Source organism: Rhincodon typus, chromosome 11 (genome assembly GCF_021869965.1).
Source record: "Rhincodon typus isolate 14 chromosome 11, sRhiTyp1.1, whole genome shotgun sequence".
Taxonomy (NCBI): Eukaryota; Metazoa; Chordata; class Chondrichthyes; order Orectolobiformes; family Rhincodontidae; genus Rhincodon; species Rhincodon typus.
The window spans coordinates 53,225,050-53,240,096 of record NC_063342.1 but is presented as its reverse complement, the minus strand read 5'-3'; the positions used below and the strand labels follow the sequence as shown (position 1 = coordinate 53,240,096).

The window sequence follows — 15,047 nt, the reverse complement described above, 5'->3', positions numbered from 1 at the left end:
GATGGTCTGGGTGGAATTATAGAAATTATTATATGCTCAAAAACCAAAGAAATTCACCTACACATTCATAGTGCCAGGTCATCTAAATGTTGCAATTTGGTGGTCACTGTCTCAAGGAAGGATGAACAAAATGAAAATATCACTGCAGCAAAATGCACAAACTTAAGGTTCTGGTGCAACAGTAGGAACCCTACCTTGACTAACTTTTTTAGGAGCAGGGACACGATTAGGCCAAAATGTTGTGCAGGATAGGTGAATTGGCTGTGGTAAATTACCCATGGTGTCCAGGATGTGCAGGCTAAGTGGATTAGCCATGGCAATTACAGGGTTACAGGGATACAGTAGGTGAATGGGTCTGGTTGGAATCCTCTTTGGAGGGTCAGTATGGCCCAATAGGCCAAATGGCTTGCTTCCAGACTGTAGGTATTCTACAATTCTATAATTCAGCTCCTTGAGCCTGTTCCGTCATTCAGGGAGATCGTGGTGGATCTATGACTTAAATCCATATTCTTGCTTTTGGCCTATATCCCTTTTCCAACCCAATCTTGAAAAGTTTCCCTATGATCTTTAACAGTGCCCACATATTACTGTCCAAGGGTTTCTTCAAACAGTTTTGGTTCGACAGATTAGAGAAATATTCTGCCTTTTGCCTTCAGGAATAAAAATGGGAGAATTAACATGAGAGTAAAGCTGTATTCAACTTCTCTAGGTCTTCTGAACTTTGTGACCTTATGAAGTTAAGATATAGATTAATATAGCCAACAGTAACAATTGCTACTCACAACATGCAACTCATTGGAGATACAAAGATATGAGTATATGAACGAGGAGTAGGCCATTCAGTCCCACTAGCCACTCTTCCACTCAATAAAATCTTGGCTGATATAATTGTGACCTCAACTCCAAATTCCCACCTACTCCTGATAGCCATTCATTCCATTGTTAAAAATATTGACCAAGGACCCTGCCTCTACTGCTCTCTGGTAAAAAGTTACTAACACTCATGTTCCTGAAAGAAAATAAGTTCCTCATAAACTGCATTTCCTAGTTCTATTGTCTTGCAAAAAGGAAACATCCTTTATCATCCACACTTCTAAGGGTAACAGAACCTCCCATTCTTCTAAACTCCACTGGAAAGAGGCCCAGTTTGTGCAATCCTTCCTCATAAGATAATCTTCCCATCCCAGAAATTGATCAAATGATCCTTCTCTGAACTGCCTCTAACACATTTACATCCTTAAGTAAGAAACCAAACTGTACAGAATACTCCGACTGTAGCCTTACTGATGCTGATGGTAGATGTCCACACTTGTACGTTCTATTCCCCTTTTCATAAATAGCAACATTCCATTTACCTTCCTAATCACTTGCTGCATCTGCATTTTAACAAAACTTGGGATCACATGGGATAGCCACCACCTTCCCCTTTCTTTTACAAAAACTAAAATATGGTAGCAACAGATTATTTTGTATAAGTTAAAACTACTTGTTTAAATAAAAACTGAAAGAACTGTGGATGCTGTAAATCAGGAACAAAAACAGAAGTTGCTGGAAAAGCTGAGAAGAGTTCTGAGGAAGAGTCACCGGACCTGAAATGTTAACTCTGATTTTTTTTTCACGGATGCTGCCAGACCTGCTGAGCATTTCCAGCAACTTCTGTTTTTGTTCCTACTTGGTTAATTTATTTAAATAGTAAATAAATTTAAAAAGTCATTACCAAATCAAATGCATAGAGATGCTGAACTGGTGTAACATTTTAAAACTAAGTCAGAATGAATTTTTTTTTTCTTGTCTGTGTAATTTTAAAAAATCAGTTATTAACATGACCTTTTATTTTCCTTTTCTATAAAGTTAGGTGAGGTAAATTGGAAGTGTGTGTGTGTGTGAGCGTGCATATGTGGGCATGGGTGTGTTCCAGAACCTGAGCATTTAAAATAGCTAAGATTTAAGGTAACTGGCAAAAGAACCAGAGGGAAGATTAGAATAATTTTCTTTGTCATGCATTATGTGATCTGGAATTTGTTGCTTGAAAGGGTAGGTGAAGCGGCTCTATTCATAATATTTCAAGAGTGAAATAAATAAATAGTTAAAGAGAAGTTATTTGGAGGGCGACGTGGAAACTCCTGGGGAGTGGATGATTCTGTGAAACAAAAAGTTCAAAAATGAAAAGCTAAAAGATAAAAGCCTTTTGATGAAAGCATCATTTCAGATGCAGTGCAGATGATGCATGTGTCAGCTCATCTATAGAGCTTGAACAGAACTAAAGACTAGAGGAGAATTTCCTGTTCTAAGCCTTCTGCAGTCAGGGCTGTCGATCATTTATTATTAAAGGTACAGTGCCAGAATTCTTGGAAATACTGTGAGCAAGTAATCGTTTTATGTGGTTTATGAATGCATGTTAAATGCATCATTTAATAGTTAAAAATAGATCTGACTTTAACTTTAGCAATTTCAAGACTGTACAAAATAACAAAAAACAGAAATAATCATGTTTTGTTACAATGAGACCGAATAAGGCAAATTGACCTCTTTTGCTAATGAATCCTTCTCTAAAATGATTAAGTAGAATTTATGTTCCCATAACAATGTCAGCTGAGAACTGGTGATATTTCAATTTATATCTTTTTCTTTAAAGAAATAGGCTACTATCAGGAAGCCATACAGTCGAGCATCTGCCTCTTCTCCTTTTCGATAAGACTTGCTTAATTGAAAGGAGTAATATGTAAACTTGGAATGTAAAGCTTGGCCTGTACAGGAAGGAAAGGTTAAAAGAGTCAATGGGTTCCACAGTCTTGATGTCCAGGAGAAAATGTAGAAAGGGTTTGTTATAGTGAAGCTTGTTTTCAGTAGCACAAAGCAAGGAGAACAAATAAGGTAGTGCACTCAGAACCCAGGAGGAATCAAAAAGGACATTTCAGAGTAGCGTCGGGAGAGACAAGAAAGTTTGCAAACATTAATTCTGTGAATATATCCTCAGCAAGCTTGAAATGATGTCAAAGGCCCATCAATGAATCGAGCTTGCAGAATGAGAAAAGAGTCCAGCTGTTTATTTCTTAGTGAAACTCATTCTAGTAATTACCTTTAAGATGCTGTTTGTTTGAATTTGAGGCCTGATCAAAGTTCAAATCATTGCAAGATGCAAGGAGAACCTCTGTGTTGTCACTATCCACTGAAATAGGAGAGGTGTTGCTTGTAGCTCGGTTTTTATCTTCATCTGTGGGCAGAAAACACAGTAGTACTGTCAGGGTCATACAGGTAGCCTGATTTAACCCTGCCAGTGTGCAGCCATGCTTAATTCAATTTCTCATCAAAAGTATTCATTAAAAGGCTCAAAGGACTCTATTGCCTTCTACTGCTCCCGTTCTTATGTTATGTTCTTTGAATGCTTCCTTTTTTCATTCATTCATGGATGTGGGCATTGCTGCCTGGCCCAGTATTTATTCCCATCCTAGTTGCCCTTGAGAAAGTGGAAGTGAGCTGTTTGTTCTGTTCTTCTTAATGCTGCTTTATTTTTTCCTTCCTGTGATCTCCGAAACTCAATTAAAGAAATATCAGTTCTGGAAAACTAATTTCACCTCAATTCACCCATCACTATCCTGGCAGATTTGCCCACAAATGACCAAATGCTAGAGTTGTCTTGCACTTTGGAAACTGTAAATGTAAATTTTAATAAGTATGACACCAGACTGCAACTCCGACCTAGCTATAATTGGTTAAAATAATACGCCTCCTCCTTTCCACTCATGTATTATACTGCACATAAAGAAGGCTTAAAAGATGCAAGTTAATTTTCTGTGAACAACTTTACCTGCTGTTCTAGCCTTCAAAACAGTACTAACTGATGTTAAGCAACATTAATTTACCGTCCCATGTTTGTAGCCTTTGATCAAAGGTCACTCGCTCACTCGATTTGTTTGAACTACTCCTCTCTTCAATGTTGAAATATTCAAATCTGCACAACAATTTTGAAAATAAATCAAGATAGTCAGTAAATTTGTCCACAAAGTAAAATAAACAATTTACATCATCCTCATAAGGGAGTCGAGCACAATCCTGTCTGGCCTTGATGTAGCAATAGCATATCTGAAGGGACAGGACACTTAGGCTGATACTGTGTGCAGACTTATCCACTTACTCTCCCACTACTCTCAAGGCACTGCCAACTGAACTCAGTTCTCAGATATGAGCTGACAGGAGCCCAGTTTTTTGCACTCTGTCCAAAAAGAGAGAACGACAATCATCCTTTAATCAACATTAAGAGGCACCCAGAGTAAGAGCTGGGGAGAAAACAGGAAAATGGAAGTGGTAATTTGAGAACTGTGGGTTACTTTTTAAGTTCCTGACCCACACTCAGTCAGAGAGCCTGGAAACCTTTGGAAATCCTAGATGTTTCAGCAGCTTGTTTATCAGTGGTTTTTTTTAATGTAACCACTGCGTCTGATTTCTGGGTTTCCTGCCGAATTGAAGGCAAAGATGGATCAGTCTATTTCAGCTTAAAAGGAGCCGGCTGAAAGCACGTTGGAAGTATAACAGATCCTTCCCAATAGGGTAAGAGGCTGCAGAACTGGAGACACAAATTACCAAGGCAAAAGGACGATTCAGCACTTCTCCAGACTGAAAAAGGAAATCAGTCTCTGAAAAGAGGCATTCATGTACACTTACTCTCCCTTCCCAAGCCCTTAACTGCAGGTTGTTTCTGATACCGATACACCTAGCACCCATCCCTCTGTATTGAGACACCTCCTCGCATCCAACAATGCCACACAGCTACAACTCATTGCAGGGTTACACCTATCCCCCTCCCAGTGATCTTCCATACATCTTTCCATGCTCTCAAAAACTTTCTACTTTGAATGTTCTTGCGTCTCCTCCTTGCTTTCCTTCTTGCAGGTAAACAGCACAGAACAAGAGAGGGGCAAAAATCAGAAGCAATGCTTGAGAAATCTCTACTTTGGCACCTACAGAAGTGGTGATGAATACAAGTCAGTTTTAGTATTTTTATGCCTTTGACAATGCAAGGAATGAGTTCTCCCAGCTACTTAGTGATAGAATTTAACGTCATCGAGCCAAGTGACATATAACACTCAAACATGTTGACTGAATGTTAGAAGGCCATATTATTCCAGCAATATGGGATACTGACACTCAACGTGCCAGTTCTAGAAGCATGGAAAATAGGAGCAGGAGTCAGCCATTTGGCCTTCACACCTGCTCTGCCTTTCGATATGATTATAGTTGTTCATCCAACACAGTACCTTGTTCCTGCTTTCTCCCATTCCCTTTAGCCCTAAGAACTGTAACTAACTCAGGTAGTTCTAATGTGGGTCTATCGTCTCTTACAGATCTTTAGAGCTGGTGCCGGGGGAATATGAAGATTCTTCAGAGGATGTCACTCACTCTGATGCGACGCATCATACCACCCTCCAGCAGCTGGAATATCACATGGAGAGGCACATTGCACAAGCAAAGAGGAGCTAGTGCTGGAGGCAGGTAGACCAGTTGGGAATCTCTGTTGGATAGTGCAGGATCCTCCAAACATTGCTTTGCTGAAAATAGACACTGCACCCCCAGGGCTATTGATACAGTGGACAATTCTGGAGCACAGTTTGACTTGTGCAGGATGAAAATCCAATGGCAGCTCCTGGGAAATGTGCACACACCTGCACAATGACCTTTTTGGCTGCAGATGAGCTCAGCATTGTCAAACACGGTATTGGTCACATGCAACATGCAAATGAAATGATTCTAGAAATGTTACCAGCAGATTCCTGGACATGCCAGTCAAAAAAATTAAAGGCTTTGATGAGACAGTCATTGGACTTTGCAGGCTAACCCCATCTACTTGGAAGGAGGCTGCAAACATCAGAAACCACTGGACAGTAAGCTCTCAGCTTCCAGAGGTACTGGTGCTCTCTCACATCTAGGCATCTTATCCTCTGCCTTTATACGTACTTTTTGTTGCAGTACCAACAACTGGCAGCTTGTGGTCATGGTAGTATGCTGCCGTATAAACCACTACCAAGTCTTAACAAGAACAGGCACTTGTCTCAACAGAAAGATGTAGATCATTGCATGAAAGCAATAGGTACAACTTACATTAACTAGGTCAGCATAATTGACAGGAAGTGTGGATGACATTGGAACCTTGTGCTCAAATGCTTCTTCTCCACCCAAAGACTATGCTATGTCCTCAGATTGGTTTAACTTAATGCATCATCACTGTTAATGCCTTTGGAACCATAACCTTATATCATAATATCCTACACTGACAACCTTCATCCGCTGTGAACTGGATCTCTGTGTTCAGTCCTCGTCTTCGTACGGCAATAGCTGAGGGAAAAGCTACCATTGTTCTTCATTAGAGGTCCACAGTAGAGCTTTTTAAGCCCTCCCATGCTGATTTGAAATCCAACCTTTGGGAAATACAGATGCAAGGTAGGAGCTATGATGTCCAAAGTGGGAAAATTACATAGCTGCAAATCTTGTAAACAAAATGCCTTTCATTTAGAAAAGTATTTAAATTGTAGCTTGCTTGTCATTTGCCACTTCACCTTGAAGTCCCTGGTGATTTCTGGGAAACTTATGCACTCACCCTTAATGTCAGAACCATTGTTAAAGAAGTAGGTTGTGAGCAGTCAACATGTTTCAATAGGTCGTGCTACCCTTTCCATATAGGTTCCCTCTGTGCTGAACTCAAAGGTAGAAGTCAATAGGTTCCTCCTAGCTCCCTAACGCACTGATAATTTCAAACCTTGAATTTGCTGCCTACACACAAACCCATCCAACTTGCCTGGTCAAAATTCTTCCTTTCTCTCCACAAGGCCATAGCATTTTAACAGACTATCGTCCCATAAACAACATTAACAAGTATGTTCTTTCCTTACTTGAACTGTGAAGACAGAGATGCTCCTTGTGACTGGAATGGAAGAGAAGACATTTTCTGTTGGGCAGTTTCCTGCTCCTTTTTAGGTAGATCCAACTTCTTTGCAGATATTGTACCCCTACCTGGAAATCGAAACACATGTAAATTACTCACCAAAAGATGAGTGGCAATCCAGAAAGCTAAAACAGTGAAAATGTAATAATACAAATCCAATTCCGTCAAGTCACAACCTTTTTATGCCCGGGATGTAAATCTTTAATGTTAGTTTGTAGTTCAAAGCACTAAATAGCCTACAATTAATTGTGAAATTAGTGCATTGGATACATGTAGTACAAAGTGAAAAACACATCAAAACAAATCAGAACTTTGAATACAAGACATAACTCGGCTTATACTCAGAAAATTATTTTCAACCATGTATAGCTGACCACATCAAACATGTACCTTGAAATTGGACTTGTTAAAAATCTTTCAACAGAATTATCAACTCATTTACATAAAGTACAAGGGTATTTCACACACAACCAGCAAGCAACACAGCATCCTGACTTGGAACCAAATCACCATTCCTTCACTGTCACCAGGTCAAAATCCTGGAACTGCCTTCCCAATGGCACTGTGCGTGCCCCTACACATCAGAGACTGCAGTTGTTCAAGAAGGCAGCTCATCACCACCTTCACTAGGGCAATTGGAGATGCGCAATAAATGTTAGCCCACTCAGTGATGTCCATATCCCGTGAATCAATGAGAAAGAAAATTGCCCATAGGTTTGAATATTTGAAAAGCTAAATCCTGTAGAAAGTTATCCATTAGCCACATGCCTTAATTGGACATATTTCTTTCTGTGTTAGTGTCCTGGACAGTTGACAATGCATCTAAATTTTGATAGTCTCCTGTTTTTACTAATAGCAGAGACATTTTTGTCTGGAGCACATTTTTTAAAAAAAAGTAATGTAGAGAAGTTAAATCATACTTGCATTTAATTAAGTTTGAGATGGAAAATTTGCCTATGAACTATGAATTTGCCTATATACTTGCAATGCATTTATCTGTGATGTCCAGTGCTCCCCAGCACCAACACCATCATTCTTCAATACATTTAATGTGTTGATTTCACATAAAAATAACAAAGCTAAAATTTGTTAACAGTTAGCTTGCATCAGTTCATAGAAACTTCCCAGAATTTTCTAATGTATCTGGTACTTATTCTGAGTTCTGTTTATAAAAATATATTCATATTTTAATACATGTCAATAATTCAGTAATTACAAACCGCTCAATGCCTAAACTGGACATGAGAGATGATATGACCAATTTGATAGCTGGTGGATAAGACAGTGGCCCAGGCCCTTTATACAGTCCTGGTATATAGCAAGTTAACTGATTTCAGCCTTGGCAGCAGGCAGATTTAAAATTGGCCAAGCTTCCTGTTGTTGATAATCTAGTGATATAAACTACACAGTGCATGTGTGGAAGTTGGAGTGAACTGAATCGAGTTTGGCTATGATGTCATTAGCATCTTGGCTCATAAATAATAAGTAATCAACTTGAGTAAGATTCTAAAGCTGTGTGGAATGTTATAAACAGATCAGAAGTGATGCTTTCAGGAGAGGAGGGAGCTATTAGGGTTAAAAATGAACAATTAAGAGAAGAAAATTAGATTAACGCATTAGATTTTTAAAATAGATTTACAAACAGTAATCTGTTAATACCATGTTCAATATTGCCCTCGCTCCTGTAATGTTTAAAGGTACAACTGCCAAGCTATCGTTACCAACGAAATTTCCCTTGTCACTTTAATGTAATATGGACACAAGGGAAAGAATTTTCACTTTTATATATATTTTTATCACAATATTCTGTTATCTTTAAGCACTTCAGATTTAATTAATAACTTTACACATCACTATTATTGCACAAGCAAATAAGACAACCAATATGTTCATAGCAAGATCTCATAAACCACCAGTATGTAAATACTTCTGGTGGTGAAGGCTAAAGGAATGATAGCTCAGAAATCAGGATCTCAGATGTAGGTAATAGTATGGCATCTTATTACAGTGGATCTTTTACAAAGATCTGACAGTGATTACCAGCAACGCTCGATCAGTACAGAAATGTCAGGCTAAATTGCCAGTTCAAGTTTGCACTGGTTAGTTAACTCGGTTGGCTGGATTATACTGCAAAGTAATGTCAACAGTGTGGTTTCACTTCCTGCAGCGGCTGAGGTTACCACGAAGGACTCTCTTTCACAACCTCTCTTCCCTTGCCTGAAGCATGGTACCTCTCAGGTTAAACCACCACCATCTCTTTCTGATGAGTGAGCAGCCCTGTGGGCTGGTAAGACTGTGGCAACTTTACTGCGTGAATGTGGAATTTCTAATTCAGGGGAATCAATCTATTGTAATGACCTTAATGACACAAAGCAAGAAACAGATAAAGCCAGTCTGTTGTAAAGCCAAGAAGTAATGTTCAAAACTAACAAACATTCCTAATCTACTTTGTACCAAGCAGTTATAAAAAGTCAGCTGTGGGTTGCTGCTAACAAGCTTATTCAGAGTTTCAGTCCAAAATTTGAGTAGAGAATCCAGTTGGATATGGCAATATAGTAATGAGGAAGGGTTGAGTTGTTGAAGCTGCATTTGAAAGCTACATTTCTTTTCTTCAGTGAATGTAAAGGATCAGATGGCATTAATCCAAAGAAGTGCAGTGGAGTTCTTTGTACTTTCGACTATCCTGACCAACATTCATTCTTCAACTAACACCATTAGGAAGGAGATGCTCTGCTCATTATTATGTTGCAATTTTTGGGAGCTTGCTGTGCACATGTTGGATGCCATGTTTCCAGTATTACAATGGTGGTTACATGTCAAAGACACTTCATTGGTTATAAAGCTCTTTAGGATGTACTCAGATCATGGAAGGTGATACATAAATGCAAGCTGTTTCTATTAAGTCCAAGATAATGTTCCACGAACTGCAATTATAAACATTCTCAATCCTGTTCTGTAAAGGTTTGTGGGCAATTTTTAGTGAAGATTTCAGTATTTCAGAGAGATTCTGAGATGGTTGCATAATAAATTCATACCCCTTTTGGCAATTTCAACCTTCTTTTTCTTGAAGTTTTTCTTTGAGAGCCATTCCCGCTGTTGCTTGAAATCCCATAGCACTTCCTTCAATTGACGGTTTTCTTCAACAAGTTTATGGTTGACTTCTCTAAGCTTTCGGGACTCATTCCGTAATTGATGGATTTCATCCAATAAGCCAAAAGCATCCTCCTCCAAAGTAAGTTGGGATGGATGGTAATGCAATCTGTTAATCTGAGAGTGTTAGAACCAGAGTAAATCAGAGGGCCATCCTGATCAACTACATATCGGCATACCAGTCACTGAATAGTGATGTACAAACTGCTGATGTTATTCATTGACATGTATACTACCATATAAAGCATTTCTGATTAGGTGCTCTGAGGTTTATGCCTGTTATCAGATATTTGTACTTGTTGGTTTCCCAGCACATTGGGAGGAATTTTGCCTTCACCCACCATCAGATTTGCAGCTCGGGGTAAGTAGGGCACTTAGTAGCCCCTTGGTGGCCTTCCCAACAACTTAAGATGGTCAGCTAAGGATAGCAGATTTAAAACCGAGATGAGGAAGAATGACTTCTCCTATAGGGCATATATCTGTGGCATTCGCTACCCCAGAGTGCAGTAAGCACCAGGACACTGAATAAATTTGAGGGGGAGATAGACACATTTTTAATCAATAACAGGTTAAAGGGTTATAGGGAGCGTGTGGGAAATTGCTGTTGAGGCTAAAATGAGATCTGACATGATTATGTTAAATGGCAGAGCAGACTTGAGGGACTGAATTGCTGTCTCCTGCTCCAGTTCTTATTTTCCACCGAACTGACTTGGACGGAAAGGTGGCAGGGACAGGATACCCCATCCACTGCTAAATCCTAGCTATTATTGCAGTTGATGTATTGTCATTAAAAAGAATGTATTTTGCCATGAAGGTACTCCTTATTTTGAGCACCTGATACAGTCTGATTTCAAGAAAGCTTGTCTCATGGATTATGGCAATATCATAAAATGAAATGTTTGAAAACTGCAATCTACTAACTATAGAGCAAATATGAAATGGAACTGAGGGTAGTCACTTCAGATTAAACACCTGAATGACACAAAGCAAGAAACAGATAAAGCCAGTCTGTGCACTAATTTAATACCTTATACTTGATTGAAACATTACAAAAAGAAAATTCTGGAAGTTTGTAGCAAGATTTATTGCAATAGCCTGCATTTAGCTTATCTTCCTCTGACAGATGATGATTCTGTACGCTACTGACATCTTTCATTTTTATTTCATGTTTCCAACAAGCCTGATTTTCTTTTGCTGTTGAATTATAACAAAATGTTATTTGCATCTGATGGATGCATAACCCAAGGTGGCCAACTGATGTACAGGAAATAACCTGTGGTTTTCATATATCACTATTAGTTTGAGTTTATTATTTATTCAAACTTTCATTCTATGTTTTTAAAAACATCAAATCACACAAGGACAGAGGTGTATTTCCATAGGTTGTGCAGAGCTAATAAGAAAAAGTAAAATAAGAAATAAAATTGCGTTCCAAACAGGAGTGCAAAGTCAGAAAATTATCCTTTACATGCAAGTTTGCTCATATTGAAACTTTTTTATGTCAGTATAACTCTTAGGCTACAATTTGCTTGCATGGAAAACTGCTGAAATAACAAGATGGCAACAGAGATTCATGGAAAGATTGGAGTGGTTGGGGTTGTTCTCCTTGGAAATGAGAAGATTTAATGCAGGCATTCAAAATCACTAGTTGGAATAGTGTAGAGAGAGAAAAATGGTATTCCTGTTGTTAAAAAGATCAGAATCAAAGGGCACAAATTTTAGATGATTTGCAAAAGAACCAATCGTGATGTGAGGAAATAATCTTCTAAGCCTAAGGAACGAGTGGTAAAGATCAGGAATGCCCATCCTTAGAGTGTGATGGAGGCAAATTCAATAATGGCTTTCAGAAGGGAGTTTATAATCTCCAAAGTGATAAAATTTTCAGTGCTATGTGAATAGCAGGAGAGTGAGACTAGTTGGGACACTCATGTGGAAAGACAGCATAGACATCTTAGAATTATAGAATCCCTACTGCATGGAAGCAAGCTATTCAGCCCTTCAAGTCTACGGTGACCCTCCCGAGAATATTCCATCCAGAGCCACACCATCCCTGTAACCTTGCTTTTCCCATGACTAACCCACCCCCAGACACTAAGGGCAATTTCGCATGGCTATTCCACCTAACTGCACTTGTTTGGACTGTGGGAAGAAACCAGAGCACCCAGAGGAAACTGATGCAGACACAATGAGAATGTGCAAATTCCAATTGCCTGAGGGTGGAAATGAACCTGGGTTCCTTGCACTGTAACACAGCAGTACTAACCACTGAGTCACTGTGGCACTCCATGATGGGCCTTGTAACTCCCTTCTTTGTTGAACCTTTGCTGCTTTATGATTCTATAATTCTCAACTTTCACTGCAGTCTAATAAAGGATCACTGGTCTTCTCTGCAGGAATTTCTTTGGATCACTAGATCCACCCCCCTTTTGTGTGATCATGGCAGTCTTTCTGGAGCACTATCAGCTGTAGAACCCTCACAGTGGGATTCCACCACCAGCTCAGCCTGCATGACAAACAAAGACCCCAATTCAAGAAAATGGGTCATTGTGAAGTGCAACCAGGCAAAACATTGTATTTTAAGTTTTAAACCCTTGCAATTTCCTGAAGTGTCTTCATTCTAAAGGAATTGGAGTCGATGTTCCGTTGGGTAGTGGCGTGAAACACACAGTGACATAAATTGGACAATCCTTTGGAGCCCATTTTACTCTGCACTTCATTTTATTTTATACTTGGAGGGACTAACCAGTTCAAGTGTGAAAAGAGCTGCTGGCTTACTTTATTGTTCAAGTACTGCTGCCATGTGAGGAGCCAGTTCCCTGGATTACAGTTATTACCCAGTTCTTTAAACAAGCGATTGTTAACCATACTCAAGATTTGTTAGTGACATGTGTAAGGTTAGTCAACAACATAAAACATCATATTCAAAAACTAAGATAACAAGGTGTAGAGCTGGATGAACACAGCAGCCAAGCAGCATCAGAAGAGCAGGAAAGTTGACGTTTCGGGCCTAGACCCTTCTTGTCTAGGCCCAAAACATCAGCCTTCCTGCTCCTCTCATGCTGCTTGGCCTGCTGTGTTCATCCAGCTCTACACCTTGTTATCTCAGGTTCTCCAGCATCTGCAGTTCCTACTATCTCTGAAACATATTCAAAAACTGATTTTGTTTTATTCCTACAGAAAGCACATTAGCAATGAAAGCATTTTAAAATGATATCTGCTTAGTATCAGTAATAATTAAAATTTCACACCTTATCTTGAAGGTGATCATTCTGTTTCTTGGCATCCTGCAGCTCTTCTGCATATGTTGATCTTAGTTTAGCCATTTCGCCTCTCAGTTGTGAGGTTTCCTCATCAGCCTTCATGAGTTCATTGACAGCACTATCATTGGCCTCCTGGAGATCTTTGAGGTATCTAATTAGGTCTTCTTAAAAAAAAACAAAGTACTTTTGTTGCAATGAGGTAAAAGTTAGTAAAAATCACTACTAACGACATCGTCCAAAAACATGTCAGGTCCCATATTTACGGCTTCACACCACCACCTGCATTCAGCCTGACTACCTGACACCCTATACTGGGTGCTGAGAAATTTCCTCCAACCTCCAAGAGAAATTGGAATATATTCACATGTTGTTAAAACTTATTACCTGCCCAATGTTTGACAAATGAACATTTGCAACAGAAACAAGTTACTGCTTTGTGGAATTCTACAGTTTCACTGTGAGCCCCCACCACCAATGTCACTGTGTTTGTTTGGGCATTTTTTTCCTTTCTGATGGATTACTGTTCAAATTGCAATATTGAGAAATTTCCAATTGACTCCTCAGTTAAAGGATTCATGAACAAAATATGAGAGAGATGCATTTAAATGGAAAATTTACAGTTAAGGTAATGTGAGTATTCTTGGTTTGCCCCAATATTTTCCCTGAAATTGAGAGAAATGGACAGTTTTCCAAACATATTATACAATAAAGGTCCAACAAAATGCTCCCCTTTTGGGAATCAGGTCCCTAAAATGGTAAAAGGCAAATAGCCACAGTCTTACCAGACAATTGCAGAGAGACAACCAGTGATGGTTTAACCTGAGAGTCATCACTCCTCAGGCAAAGAGAGGGGTTGAGAAGTCTTGGAAACTTCATGCTGACCTCACCTGGTGTGGGAATTGAACCCATACTGTTAGGGAGTAGGTCTGTTTCACAAACCAGCTGCCTACTCAGCTGAGCTAACTGAACCCATCCCTGAAATCTGAATGTAGGAATTGATATTACTCATCGTCCGTGGTTGAGTTTATTGAACTTTAAAGAGGAGGAAGAAGATAAGGCGGATTCACTCCTTCACAAGGTTTGTCTGTCTGCCTCTCTCTCTCAATTTCTAAGCTTTATCACTGAGTCGGTCTCCTTAATACTGAGCCATCCCACACTTCAAAATGCTGGAAAATGCACCAAAAATAATTGTAAATTAAAATGTACAATGGGAGAGAATAGTGGGGGATTGCTGGGAGACAAAGCATCAGTTAAATTTGGAAACCTTTAGGGAAAAGATTTTGAACCATCAGAAGTCCCTTTAAATATTTACAAAATCCATTGCCTCAACAATTGTCCTTCTGAACAAATTTTTTTACTGCTTATAATTGAATTGATTTGGTATTATCCACTTCAGTGTGTACTGAATACCACTTTACATACGCTGTTTATGAGCTTATTGAGTTTGTTTTCAAAGTAAACCAATCCTGAATTACAGCATGTGACTTCGAAATGCGTATTGAATTCTGTGGCCATGAAGCTCCACAGAGACCTTTATTCAAGGTTGTTTCTGTGTCTTACATTATTCTTTTTAATTGTCAGATTTTTGTTTGAACTTGTTTGTCATCCTGGGCTTTGTGAGTTTCTGTATTTTAAAATGTTTAACATAAGAAGGAAGGTCCCGAAATCCCATGGCAATTTCAGTTCACTCCCAATCCGCA

The 15,047-nt window shown here is 39.1% G+C and overlaps 1 protein-coding gene across 1 annotated transcript in view; it reads right to left on the bottom strand.

Annotated features, from left to right (window-relative positions):
* Positions 1 to 2,610: 2,610 nt before the first annotated feature.
* Positions 2,611 to 15,047, bottom strand: part of LOC109931377 (kinesin-like protein KIF20B) — a 40,701-nt gene continuing 28,264 nt past the window's right edge. Inside the window, exons 5-10 of the mRNA XM_048603108.1 lie at positions 13,336 to 13,511; positions 9,973 to 10,204; positions 6,885 to 7,005; positions 3,864 to 3,952; positions 3,080 to 3,214; positions 2,611 to 2,747 (exon numbers count right to left, since the gene is read on the bottom strand). Coding sequence (XP_048459065.1) covers positions 2,611 to 2,747; positions 3,080 to 3,214; positions 3,864 to 3,952; positions 6,885 to 7,005; positions 9,973 to 10,204; positions 13,336 to 13,511 — 890 coding nt within the window. The remainder of the gene's footprint in view (positions 2,748 to 3,079; positions 3,215 to 3,863; positions 3,953 to 6,884; positions 7,006 to 9,972; positions 10,205 to 13,335; positions 13,512 to 15,047) is intronic.